General features: G+C 37.8%; 1 protein-coding gene across 1 annotated transcript in view; it reads left to right on the forward strand.

Moving 5' to 3' along the window:
- The window catches only part of SPEF2 (sperm flagellar 2), a 185,664-nt gene that overhangs the window by 16,881 nt on the left and 154,733 nt on the right, over positions 1 to 14,050 (forward strand). The window contains exons 3-6 of the mRNA XM_058717266.1: positions 2,466 to 2,718; positions 5,778 to 5,948; positions 8,383 to 8,523; positions 9,993 to 10,057. Of these exons, the coding sequence (XP_058573249.1) occupies positions 2,466 to 2,718; positions 5,778 to 5,948; positions 8,383 to 8,523; positions 9,993 to 10,057 (630 nt within the window). The remainder of the gene's footprint in view (positions 1 to 2,465; positions 2,719 to 5,777; positions 5,949 to 8,382; positions 8,524 to 9,992; positions 10,058 to 14,050) is intronic.

Genomic DNA, 14,050 nt, shown 5'->3' on the forward strand with positions numbered 1-14,050 from the left:
ACTGTTATTCCTGGGTCTTCAGCCAGTTCATAATAGCCATTTTAAAGCCTAATGTGTGGCTGATGTTTAATACTAATAGGCTTACACTGCATTCCTGGGGCCATGTAAAACAAGTAAGAGGAGACGAAGTGCTCTCCACTTTTACTGGGTGCGGGCTAAGTTTTGATAAAATTTGGAAATGGATAGTGTTTCCTTTGGGATTTTCCCTCCTGAATTTTGATGCCCCTGATCTCTGTAGCCCAAGGTTATGATCCAGGCCAAAGCCCCGACAAGTGGCTCTCTGGTGGTCTTTCCAAATATGTGTAGTAGGCAAGACATATGGGGCTTTTAGGATAGGAAGGGCATGAAAGAATAACTGTGCGGGAAGAACAAGAAGGGGTGTCACGTGCCTGTCCAGGGAAGGTAGGCACAATCGTTGACCTAACTGTCCTTTGCGACTATACCCTGCAAAATGTGGTCTGCTTTACTCATTTTAGGCAGATGGTTGTCATATCAAACTGTAAGGTCATTTGTGGGGAAGCAAACTGCAAACCTGGACATAAGAAGACCTAAAAAAATGTTACTCTTACTTAGAGATTTCCTGTAGCATCCAATATTTCTTCTCAGCCCCTCCGAGACCTGTTTCTCTTTTATAAATTCAAACTATTGTATTGTATTCAAAGTTTGTTGATGTGGTTTGATACACTAAGTATACTTTACCAAATATTTCTGCTGAAAGAATAATAGTAAACGGAGGAAATAGGACAGTAAGTTATACCATATAACTAGAAAAGGAAATCAAGTTACTATGTCACTATTTTTGTTAACATTGGCCTTCCCATGATATTGACTCCTTATTCATATTTAGAAATGATTCATATATTTCCTCAGCCCTACCTCCTTTTAGAGCATGGGTTTTTAATTTGTAGTGAATGGGCACTTTTAGGCTAGATTTTAGGAGTTTCACAAACATCCAGAAATGGGATACATATTTTGTGTATATGCACGGATGTGTTTTCTTTCTTGTGGAACAGGTTTCATGGCGCTCATCAGATTTTCTGTGGTATCTGTGATAAAAAAAAAAAAAATTAAGTGTGAAGGAATCTCTATAAACCTCTACATACTTAATTGAGGTCGTTGAATATCATTGTACCTTCCCCAAATAACTTTATAGTCCAAAATGAAGTCATTGAGTGAAAAACCCTATATGAGAAATTCTACCCAATAGGTGCCAACCCCCTTTTAACTACAGAATCTTTTTTTGTGGGGTTGAGGGAGGTTGGGACTTTGACTTATATTGAAGTATATTCAGTATGTTTTTTTCCTGTGTATTTTTTCCATCCTTCAAGTATATTCAGCATATTTTTTTCCAACACTGAATGTTGGCAAGTTAAAATAAGGAGGAAATAAACCAGTGGTTAAAACTGATATTTGCATCTAGTTGGAACATAAAGAGGCCCAAGAATTGAAAATGCATCCATCATCTCTTTGGCCATCTTTTTGTCACTAGATTCATAGGCTCATTGACAGCCCTAAATCACTTGAGACCCATATTCCAACACTTACCTCAGTTTATCATTTTTTGTTCACTCATGTGTTGTCCTGCTGTGAGCCCCTCAAGGGCAGGGAATACATCGTATTCATCTTTGTAAGACTTAATAAACTTATTAAAATCTCATAGGTGATTCAAAGATAACTTAAAATTAGAAAGTCTTTACTGATTCTTAAAGTAGTAATATAAACTTTGAAGTGAAGATTGCATAATTAATTAGATTGCTTAGCTAATATTATTTAATTAAATATTTCTGACAGTGCCTGAGAGGATTGTTGTTAAAGTTGTCAGTGCAACATTTAGGGCTATTTTCAGACTCGAGTAATATCATTTAAAGCAATGGAAATTTAATTTTTTTAATGTTTATTTATTTTTGAGAGAAAGAGAGACTGAGTATGGGCAGGGAAGGGGCAGAGAGAGAGGGAGGCACAGAATCCAAAGCAGGCTCCAGGCTCTGAGCTGTCAGCACAGAGCCTGACATGGGGCTTGAACCCACAAATCGTAAGATCATGACCTGAGCTGAAGTCGGCTGCTTAACCAACTGAGCCGCCCAGGCACCCCTAAAGAAACAGAAATTTAAATTACAGCTTTGCCTTCTGAGTAAAATATTTTTTTAAAACCATAGTTGTTTTTCTGTTTAGAAGAAAGCAGTTATCTGTTTTTTGTATTGACTTCCTATAAAAATTCTAGCATCTATTTAAGCAGAAAAGTATAAAATGAGTTTTAGTTTCACCATTCAAGAGAAATAAGTGGGTGGATTTGTGGACAATAGAAAGTCTCAATGTATTTACATGACTGAGTGGTTTTACAGAGGAACGATATATTGTAAAGACCGTGGGATAATTCATCATATCAGATCATGATCATGTGTCGGATATTTGTTGTTTTTAATTCAATGTCAGTGTCTAATTATGTAAAATATTTTAATGCCTAGAGTTTCAAGTGCCAAACTTAATAATTTTTCTCGCTTGGAGCCAACACTTCACCTTCTGGGTGTGCAGTTTGATCAGAATGTGGCCCACAGCATCATCACAGAAAAGCCTGGGGCGGCAACAAAACTTTTGTATCAGTTGTACACTGTTCTTCAGAAAAAGAAGAAAAGTGGGCTGACCACAGTGGAAATGCGAACCATGCAGCCCCCAGCAAACGCCAGACACCAAAGCATGAAAAGTGAGGCTTTTCGAGACGTAAGTACACAAAGAAACATAAGCCTACCACCATGTAAAACTTGGTAAGGAGACATGACAATGATGTTGCCTTTCAAAAAAGCCCCATTGGGTATCTGTGTCCCTTATGTACGTTATTGGCCATACTTGGGTTTTGTTTTATATAAATATTTTCAATTCATGTATCCATTTTTGACGTCTCCCTCCACATGGCTACTAGTATATCAAATTCTGTGTGTTCTTAATTCCAAGTGTTTTCATGCCTTGCTCCTCTCCCTATTTCTGCCTCTGTCATATCTGCTCATATCCCTGCATGAATTACTACCACAACCTACTAACATTTCTCCCAGTCTTCTGGCTTTCTGCCAGATGTCAATCAACTGCTAGATGAATCTTCCCAAAATTCCGCTTGCACTGGGTTCTTTGGTCAGAAACCTCTCATTTTACGTATGTCCTGTCTCCAACCTGGACTCACTGACATTCAAGATCTTTCACTAAATGGTCTCAACCTCTCTGACTGCATTTCTTCATAGTCTTCAGCATAAAGTCTGTCTTTTCTACATTGATCAGCAACCTATCCTTGAACAACTCTTGTATATCTCTGCTCCTCCCTCCCTTTCACCCAAGCTTATACTTCTCATCTCTCCTCTTCCTGCAAGCTTTTCTCCACCTACTTCTGTGGCAACCTTCCCAGTACACATGGATTCCTCCTAGGGCACACGTAATTCTCACTCTCTGGTGTTAAACTCCTGCTGTTGATATTGTTGGCTGACTTTCATGATTTATCTGTCATAAGGCCTCACAAGATTTTTAGTTCTTTAAGTTCAAGGAATATGCCTGGTGCAATGATTTGAACATAGCAAATTGTCATTAAGTGTGTTTTGGTTAATCGATACAACATTTTAGTTGACGGTTCTCTCTAGTTCCTGTGCTATTTCCTTATGGTAAGTGAAGTACATTAACTCTTCCAGGCCTCTAGGATAATGGGGGGTGCTGCCCTGATGGAGTGCACTAAATAGAAATGGAAACAATTAAACATGTACATTGAATTTATGAAGAAACAATGACATAATAGATGTGAGGGCCGTCTGCACTTTCAGATTTTCCTGTTCTCATGAGTCTTATGAGCCTGGTAGAAGAATGAGCTCAGCAGCCATGGAGAGCTGGAATTGGATTAGGCTTACAGCCAAAGAACATGGTATCCCATCCTGCCTCCTTCACGTGCAAGGTGACTAACTTTGAACCAATCCCTGAAACACTCTCAGCCTCTATTTCTCTGTTTTCCCAACTGTTAAAAACAAAATTGGTTATCTCCACCTGCCTCAGAGTTAGGCTTTTTTTTTTCAGTTTTTAAGGAAACAATACCAAAAAAATTCTTTATTAAGTGTAAAACAGTCAACAGCAACAGCGCTATAAGAGCTGTGTAGTTGAGGCCAAAAAGAAACCATTAGGTTTAAAGTTGGCCATGGTGACCTTCCCAGAGTCAATCATTCGTTTGTTGAACAAATATTTGTTGGGTTCCTATTTTATGTTAGGCAATTGCACTATGACCAGCACAAGGATGGTCCCAATCCCCTTGGAGATAAAATTCAGGGGAGAGAAAAATGTTTCAGTGGAGTAGTGTGGAATGTGGTGAGTTGAATAGTCAACTGAGATGAAGAAGACTGAAGCATAGACTATTCATTCAAGAAATGTGGAGGGAAAAGAGAAGAGAAAATGAGAACAGTAGCTGCAGGAGAGAAGCTCAAGAGAAACATGAGGTTATTTGTTTCCTTTATGGACATAGAGACTGGGACAACTTGCCAGTTGAGAAAAAGAATCAGTGGCAGGAGATGACTGGTGTGAGAACCAAGTGAACAAGGTTCTCAAGGGAAGAAAAGAGGATGCGACTGCCAGGTGGAGGAGGAGATATGTTAGGAAGGAGTTAGACATGCCTTTTTCTTTGATACCAGATGGAAGAAAATTCAGGTGTCTATTGCATAATAATATTGACTAAAACTTATTGATTGTACACAGGGAGGTGCAAAGCCCTGTTCCAGGGGCCGTGCATCTGTTATCTCCTTTGATCTTCACAACACTCTTATGAGATAGGTGCTTTTGTTATTCCCATTTTACAGATGATGAAACTGAGATGTAGAGGGATTAAGTAACTTGCCCAACTTAATGCAGCTAGTAGGGGGTAGAGTTGTAACAAACCTAGGCACTGGGTCTCTACTCTTAACAGTAGACTCCATTATCTCTCAGTGGGTATTTCCTGGGTTGGGGAGAGGATAATAATTAAGCTGAAGATCTAGATATTGTATTGAGGTAGAAAAGTAGGATGTTCAAGGACCTGGCATTTTTGTTGCCTCTGAAGATGGAGGCCGGGCGATTTTTAACGACAAGAAAAGCAGGAAGGTGTGTATGGGCGTAAAGTCAGCTGATAGGTCCTTAAACGATCTTCTAAGTAAGTGCCAGTATCTACTGAGGTGGTTTTAGAAGAGAAGGACCAAAAATTTTTTGAGCAACAGTACCATTTGAAAAAAAAAAAAAAAAAACTTTTAGTAAGTCTTTGGCTTTTAAGGAGATTACTTTTGGATATAAACATTTTAGTTAAAAGCATCAGCCATATTGCTTTGACGTTCATTTTCTTATATTGTTACACTCTCGTTCCCAGTGGCCTGGAAGTTTTAATGTTTCTTCACTCTTTACTAGGAGGTAGCTTAAATAATGGAAAGAATCTGGCTTCTCATATTATCTTGTATATGTTGAATTGGTTTTATAAAATTATTCTTATGAAAATGTACTTCTAAGAATTCATTCACGTAATGAATACTATTTATTAAAAATTAAACTCAGGGCAAAAAAATATAAAAGTATATATGAGACTATTTTATAAGAAGGAATTCAGATCATGTTTTTATTGTTTTTATGTAAATTAAAGATATAAGTGGTTAGTATTGGGCTTGAGTTTAGTTTAACCATCAAAAATAGTATTTCGTAGAAATTTTATTTTGAAGACAAATTTTATGTGCGCTTATAATGACAATACACTTTTATTTTCTAATAACGAAATCTTTTGAAATGCTTTCTTCATTTAGAGACTTAGAAACCTGATACCACGTCAAACTGATTTCAATCTGATGCGGGTTACACACAGGTTTCAAGAAAAATATAGACACATGAGAGAAGATCTTGTCCGCATGCATTCTGAGAAACTTGAAAAATTTCAAAAACTCAAGGAAGAACAAAGATGTTTTAATATTGAAAAGGTTTTATAGTACAACTTTTCCGGAAATTCATTAGTGCATAGTAGTATACTGTTTGCGATTTATGCCGATAGTACACATTGCATAAGCATTAATGTGGCTCAAGTTGCATGTTCCTTTGACTCGTGCTCTGCCCCACTCTCACCTTTCTCTCCCCTCAGTTTCCCCTTTTCTCTATCCCCACTCCTGCTGTCACCTCTCCCTGAGACCAAGAACAAGAACTGCCATTCTCTGGAGTGGCGGGACCACTTGATCTCTTTTTTAAGTTATCTGGTTGAAATTAATGCTTCCGGTGCCTTAGTGATGGGGGATTGCTACTAACTGCTCCAGTGAGGGCTTACGGCTGTTTTCCCCGCTAAGGGCTGTGGAACAGGATTCCGCCTCCCTGGTCCCTCTTCTGCAATCCCTTGGTCTTCCTGTCCTGCCTCATTTTTCTCATCCTGGCAATGTAGGGTGATTTTCTGTTTGCTTCCCTTTCCAGCACCCTTAAACATCTCTTAACTTCTTTCTGGCCCCTCTTGCTTTGACTAATTCCCTGCTGTTTCTCAAATTCCTTTGAAAATCTTTAGTGATCTCCAATGCCTTTAAGAACATGAGCACATGACTGGTGTCTGGAATCATTAAAGATTTTTAAGAGAATTTCAGATGACTAAGTATATGGAATGTGTAAACTACAGGCAAAAGGATTATAGTTTTCTTCATTGCACTATAAATCACTTGTTAAATTCATATATTTAGAATGACAAGAAATTAAAATATCCTGGATGTAGTCATCCCCCTGTGTGGAGGGAGGGAACGATGAGAGACAAACTCTGGCAGATCTTATGATCCCATTAGTTGCCAGAGAGTAAAGGGTTGGGCTTCCCCTTCACATTACACGGCAAGGAGACGAGGCACTCTTAAAGTAGTGTTTGAAACCAAGTGCTGGGACTCTAATTTTTAAGGAACCAGCCTGTCTAACTGTGATGCATCAAGTGTAATGCAGAAAGTCTCCAAAGAAAGTTGGGAGAAAGGAAATCTGAAACCATTAAATATTCTGAAATAACTTATGTTAACAATGGTAGAAAGCAAATAGGACAAAGGGCAAAGCCTATGTATTCCTGGTTTTCTAAAGACGAAAAGATCTTTAGATTTTGGAAAGTAAAATGGCAAGAAAAAAATTTAAATATATTTAAATTATAATTTTTGACTTGTTAGTGGTTAACTAAAGTTTCTCATCTTTGGGTATTGGAACTAATGCTCTTATTAGTTCTTTAATGTAATGCTTTAGTAGTAAAGCCATGATTAATTTTACATGTTACTTTTTTTAAATGTTTCTTTATTTTGAGAGAAAGAGAGAGAGAGAGAGAGAGAAAGAGCATGAGCAGGGGGAGGACAGAGAGAGAGAGGGAGAGAGAGAATCCCAAGCAGGCTCCACGCTGTAAGCACAGAGCCTGATGCAGGGCTTGATCCCATGAACTGTGAGACCATGACCTGAGCTGAAATTAAGAGTCGTATGCTTAACCAACTGAGCCACACAGGAGACCCTTTACATGTTCCTTCTTAGAACATTTATTTTTTTTAATATTTCATTTGATTCTCACTATTATTTTTCTTTTACTTGTACCCTCCTGCTTATTTTCTACTTAAAATAATTACTGCCTACATAGAGAAGAGATGATCCAATAATGGTATCACATAATTCAGTATTTAATCCAATATTTGAGGTTGCTTCTGAATTCATTTTTTAAAGTGTGACTGAGTTTTGGGGAAGTTTGTCATTTCTTCTGGGTTCCTCAGAAGTCCTCCTAGAGACCATCTCCTAGATGGAACTTTCTCCGCAGACCGTCTTTAGAGACAGCATTTTCTCTTTACATTATTGGGCAGGTCAGGAAGGTGGAATTAGGAAAGAATTATATTCTTCTTTGTATTTGAGGCATTTTTATTACCCTTTTGGTATCATCACCCAGAATGAAGATATACACATTTGACAGGCATAATTTGACGATTCCAAAATTGTGTTAATATTATACTTTTCAAGATGAGTCATGTTGAGGGTACCTGGGTGGCTCATTTGGTTGAACATCTGACTTCGGCTCAGGTCATTATCTCATGGCTCATAAGTTGAAGCCTCGTGTCGGGCTCTGTGCTGATAGCTTAGAGCCTGGAGCTTACTTTTGATTCTGTGTCTCCCTCTCTCTTTCTGCCCCTTCCCTGCTCACTCTCTCTCTCTCTCAAAAAAAAAAATACAAACATTAAAAAAAAAAAAAAAAAAAAGATGAGTCATATTGACATCTGCTTCCTAACATTACACAGTTGTGACACTTAGTCCATTGGTAAATTGCTGAGTTCTGAAAGTTTCAATGGAAAAATGTATGTATGTGTACCTGTGAGTGTATAATATAGCCTGTTGTTCTAATGAGTGGAATAACTAAACTAGTGTATATGGGATATCCAGCAACGCTTGAGCAGAAGACGACAAAATGAAATAATGGCCAAAATCCAAGCAGCTATCATTCAGATTCCTAAACCTGCATCAAATCGTACTTTGAAAGCACTTGAGGCCCAAAAAATGATGAAAAAGAAAAAAGAGGCAGAGGTAAGGTGATAATCCTTTAATATGGTGTTGTGTTAATCTTAATGAAAGACTGATCTTTTTCTAAAACATACAGAGAGAACTCCTCCAACTTCTTAGTTCCTTTTCTAGTGATCTGTGTCATCATTCCTTCTGATTCAAAAGCCCTCCACTGCACGCATATCTAATCCATTTTATACTGTTGTTTGTTCAGAATCAGAGAATGTAGCTTTAGGTCAGGGATAAGAAACTCATATTAAATGACAATACCAATCTGGCCTTTTGTGTTGAGAAGGATCCTGTGATCACATCAAAACTATTATAGAATGGTGCTTCTGTGATGAGTCATAACAGCCATGGGCACAGAGGTGTCATTCAAGGTACATATACTATATATATTCCAACAGTATTTTACTCAGTTCTTTCTCATTATGCATTTTTCTGAGTCCAGAAATGTTAAGTGGTTTGCTTGCTATCTTCCAATTTAAGATACCTATACTAGTGATATTTTACTGGCCCGTACCAGCTGTCAGTCATTCCAGTAGGATACAATGTGCTTATATTTCACAGGGGAGCAGTACTACGTTTTGATACTAATTCCTGGAATCTACACTGCTTATGCTACAGTGGTTATTAATGATAGTCTCTCCTGTGACCTCCGGAAAAGAATAATAGCTACTATTTATTGTGAACCTGCTATATGTCAGTCTGTGTTGGCCACTTTATTTTATCTTATTATCTTTATTTTTTAAAAACTCTCCAAGTAGGGTATTGTTGCCCCCCATTTCTAAGTAAGGAAACTTAGACTCCAAAAGCCTCCATGTTTCACTCTCGTCCACAGTGCTGGTAAAGCAGAGACAGCACGTCTCTCCGATATCTAAATCCCTTGTGTTTTATGTTAATCCACATTTCTTTATTTTTTTAATATTTGAAAAATATCTTATACTTGGAATCTAAAGAATAATAACCACAGAGGTTTTTCAGACCCAAATTTTAGGAAAGTATGTAGTTTTTATATTTCTCTGAGTTGATTAAAGTTTATTAATAAGTATTTGCACTAGATAGGAGATGAGCTAAACTAATTTTGAGAGAGCAAATTAATAACATACATAAAGTTGCACAAGAAATGCTTAAAACATCTGAGACAACAATTTTTGAAGAAGCATTTATATCCAAATAATGCTTATGCTCATTTAAAAGAATTGCAAATAAAAATGCATGGCCTGACTGTTTGGTAATCTTCATTTTCATCAAATGTTACACTGTCAGAACTGGAATCATGAGCGGAATGATTCAAGTTAGGCAGTTTTCACATTCTCTGAGGTATATTTAGCCTAATCAGAATTATAAAAATATTCTAGAGTACAGCTTTTTGTATCTTAGCTCCTAATTGGTTTGGGTTAGTAGTACAAAGCATCTTGTAAACTTGCAAAATGAAGGTTTTTTTCAGTGGTTTCTAGAGGCAGAAAACTGATAATGACTTTTCTCTAAAGGATGTGGCCAATGAGATTAAGAAGTTTGAAGCATTAATAAAAAAGGATCTCCAGGCAAAAGAAAGGTGAGATGTGAATTGTTTTAACACTCACAAAACTGCATTTTGTCCTATCTATAACTTTTAAATATTTAGAAATAGTTTATTGGAAGTAGCTGCTCCAAAGATCTTTTTACTTTGTAGAATCTTCATGACGAGAATATATGAAGGAAGGTAAATGAGCTAAAATTCAGATTAATTGTTCATTAACAACTTTTGTGGAATCAGAAGGGAAAGTGGCTATTATGAGATGTGAATTTAGTTTTCTATGCTATGCTTACTGTCCTAAATTCACACACTTTTAAAACATTCACAAAAATTGTTGCAAGTTACCACTAATTTAAATTTGTCACGGTAAAGCCTTTATTAGACTCTAGTTGGTTTCTTTCATGTTGCAACCTCAGCATTTAGCACAGGGACCAGCAATAAAAAGTTGTCAGATGAGTTCAACTGTCACTAAGATGGTCAGTTCCATGAGTTCATTGCAAAAAATGCCTGGTTAATGGGCTTCATTTGCTTAAAGATAAAGATCCTCTCCCTTTATCGTTCCTATTAGGGGTCATTGACTCACAGAAGATAATTGATTAGGGATTATAGATTACGTAGATAGGAGCAACTCAAGTTCTTCTGCATTTTTAAATGGGAACTACCTAGATTCTAGTCACTTACATTTTATGGAACATGAATTAAATCTCTGTTAAAGAAGAAAATAGGCACAAATTATGTAAGTCAGTTCCACAGTAGTATTTCTCAGGGAAGGAAACAAATGAAAAGGAATAAGGAAAAGAAGAACAGATGGTGAGGAAGTCAGGTACAGGATGAAAATAAAGCAAAATGAAGGATACATACATTACCTTTTCTTCTACCCTCTGCAGAAACTCTTTTTTTTCTTTCCACTTGAGACAGAGACAGCATGACTGGAAAGGGACAGAGAGAGAGGGAGAGAGAATCCCAAGCAGTCTCCTTGCTGCCAGCACAGAGCCCGATGCAGAGTTCGAACCCACAAAACCGTGAGATCATGACCTGAGCTGAAACCAAGAGACAGACGCTTAACTGACTGAGCCACCCAGGTGCCCCGAAACTCTTGATGCCCTATTCTGATTCCCACTGCCATTTATCAGTACTGCCCCTGACTGCTAAAGAAAACACAATCCAAGCCTACCTACCCATGTAGCCACCATCCAAACCCCACCATACCCCTCTGGACTGGCCCATGAAACCACCGGATTTCTTCCAACTCTTTCATTCACCTGACCAGCCACACACTCTGGAGTGATAAACAGATGGTATCCACCAGTGCAACCATATTAACATATTGAAATACTTCTGTTACTTGTAGGCGAGTGGTATTATTCTCTATAGCTCTATGGCCATTCCCTTTCCTGGGACCCCTCAATTTCCACACAATTTAGCAGCCAGAATTAGCACCAAACACGGCAGTGTATTCTCATTCCTGTACCAACACCCATCTTTGATCGATTAGTGTCCTTGCCATGTCAGTTTATTAAATAGTTTAAACACCATCCTTGTACAATACAGCTGCAAACATTTCCTCCGCTCACTATTATTGCCTTTGCCAACCCAACCTGAACCCAAGTCTCTCTATCAGTTAGCTTTAGAAATCCCAAACAAGAGTGGGTTAAATTAATTAGATAATTAAATAAGTTTACTTCTCTCTCATGTAAGAGAAGTCAAAATGTAAGCAGCTCAAAGCATGTGTTGGAGCTCCAAAGTCATCAAAGACAGGCTTTCCTTTAGCTCCACTGCTCTTTTGTGTCTTTTTTGTCCCCAAATTCACATTCACAATACAAGATGGCTCCTGGGGCTCTGGCCATTTGGCCCATGTTCTAGATGTAAGGAAGGAGGATAGGCAAAAAGTAGGTATCTGAAATAGCTGAAATAGCTCCTTCTAAGAACCTTCCCCAAAGTCCAAGGTAACATTTGTGCTTCCATTTTATTGGCCAGAATTCAGTCACATGGCCATACCTGGCAAGAATGGAAGGCTTGGAAATGTAGTGTTTATCTGGGTACATTGTTTTCCTGAATAAACACTGGGGCTCTGTTTTGAGGAAAAAGGGAAGGAAATAGCATCGTCTATACAGGTCCTTTCTATGTGGAAGCCTTCACTTGATCTTGCCAGAGACTTAGCACTGGGAGACATGAGATACAGACAGCCATGCTTCAATTTTGAGAGCGGCAGGATAGGCCTTGGGGCAGCCAGACTCCCTGGACTAGTCACCTGTGACTGTGCAGCCTCATCTGGGACTCCAGTCCCTTCCAGTATGCTGCAAATGAGCATTTTCTCTTTAAAGAATGTCGGGAGGCACTAGTCTGGAGCAAACTTGTAAAGAAAACAGAAGTTATGGTACAGTATGGCCTTTGTTAAGTCCCTTTTATTAATCACTACATTAGTTCATTCTGAATATTTAGCTTAGGATCAAGCATGTTCTGGGCTCTTCCAAAAACTTCACACTACTTGATGCCAGAAAGCGCTAAAATCTCCCAAGTTGACCAGAAGGAGCAATTTCTGCAGCTGCCTCTTTCACAAGCCTGCTCCTGAAACAGTTCCTCAGAGATATCACCTCAAAGTCCATCTTTTTTCTCTTGTGGAGAAGTGAAATGTTTTCTCAGAGCAACACAAGAGTTCCCATGGTTGCTTCTTCCTCACATGTACAATGTCTTTATTTTCTAAAACAAACAATAAATGCTATCTGCTATTTTTTTTTTTAGCTGAGATTGTTGGCTGCTGTGATTTGACATTTGGATTCATAGATTTACTTTAGGCTGTTCCTAGCAATTACTTTTTAAATACACACAAATTTGGCCAAGGTTCCAATTACTAGTCATGTAATTACACACCCAATTATTAACTCTGTGGAGGACTGACAAGCAGATATAGAGAAATCATAATCATTGCCCTCAAGAAACCCACATCTAGGAAAATGAATATTTATTCAAGTAAATATCATGTAGCTTTCTTCAGCCTTTAATTGGAATGAGACAGCAGATGGATGGTTACAGGGCAGACTGATTGATAAATAAAGGACAAACAATATGTTAAGTCTATTAACCCATATACAATCCAAAGCAAACTCTAAGAACACATTTGAGTAAAAATATAATAAGAATTTGGGGCGCCTGGGTGGCTCAGTCGGTTAAGCGTCCGACTTCAGCTCAGGTCACGATCTCGCGGTCCGCGAGTTCGGGCCCCGCGTCGGGCTCTGGGCTGATGGCTCAGAGCCTGGAGCTTGCTTCCGATTCTGTGTCTCCCTCTCTCTCTGCCCCTCCCCCGTTCATGCTGTGTCTCTCTCTGTCTCAAAAATAAATAAACGTTAAAAAAATATATATATAATAAGAATTTTAACAAAGGATCTAAAAAGTTATGCCACATAATTTTCATAAGTTCTTAATTGTACTAAATCTTAATAAATAGGGTTAAACTTTGTCTTTGATCCTCCTAAGGCTTTGCTGGCTACACAATTTCTGCTCAGTGCCTCTTAGTGACAGAACACAACTGAAGGTTAAGCCCCTGCTGATAAAATCACCAGGATTTCAGTGTGTAATTAAAAAAAAATTACTCTGTATAGTGCTTCTTAGCATATCATTTGAAATTTAGCAGATATCAACTACATGTCAGGATGATGAGCACATGGACAGAGAGGAGTATAATAGGATATTCACAAGCTCAGAGTTCATCTGGGAGCAGCAAATGTACAAAAAATGAACTATAATACAATATGATCTAAACTACACACATGCAATTATTACTTCATTAAACATGAATTAACTGTGCTTTTATACCTCTTTAATGCTTCTGTCTGTATAAGAATTGACTATTTAGTTGCTACATACAATAATGTGTCCTTGCCTTTTGAATAAGACAGTAAGTTCTATTTAAACTGAATACATTAATAACTTATAATATTTAAAATAATTATTGATAATATTAAAACTTGTTATTTATTGGCAGGTAACAAGATATATCTTGTTCCATTCTACTGTTGTATTCTGTTTATTTTG

This window comes from Neofelis nebulosa, chromosome 1, assembly GCF_028018385.1.
Source record: "Neofelis nebulosa isolate mNeoNeb1 chromosome 1, mNeoNeb1.pri, whole genome shotgun sequence".
NCBI classification, from domain to species: domain Eukaryota; kingdom Metazoa; phylum Chordata; class Mammalia; order Carnivora; family Felidae; genus Neofelis; species Neofelis nebulosa.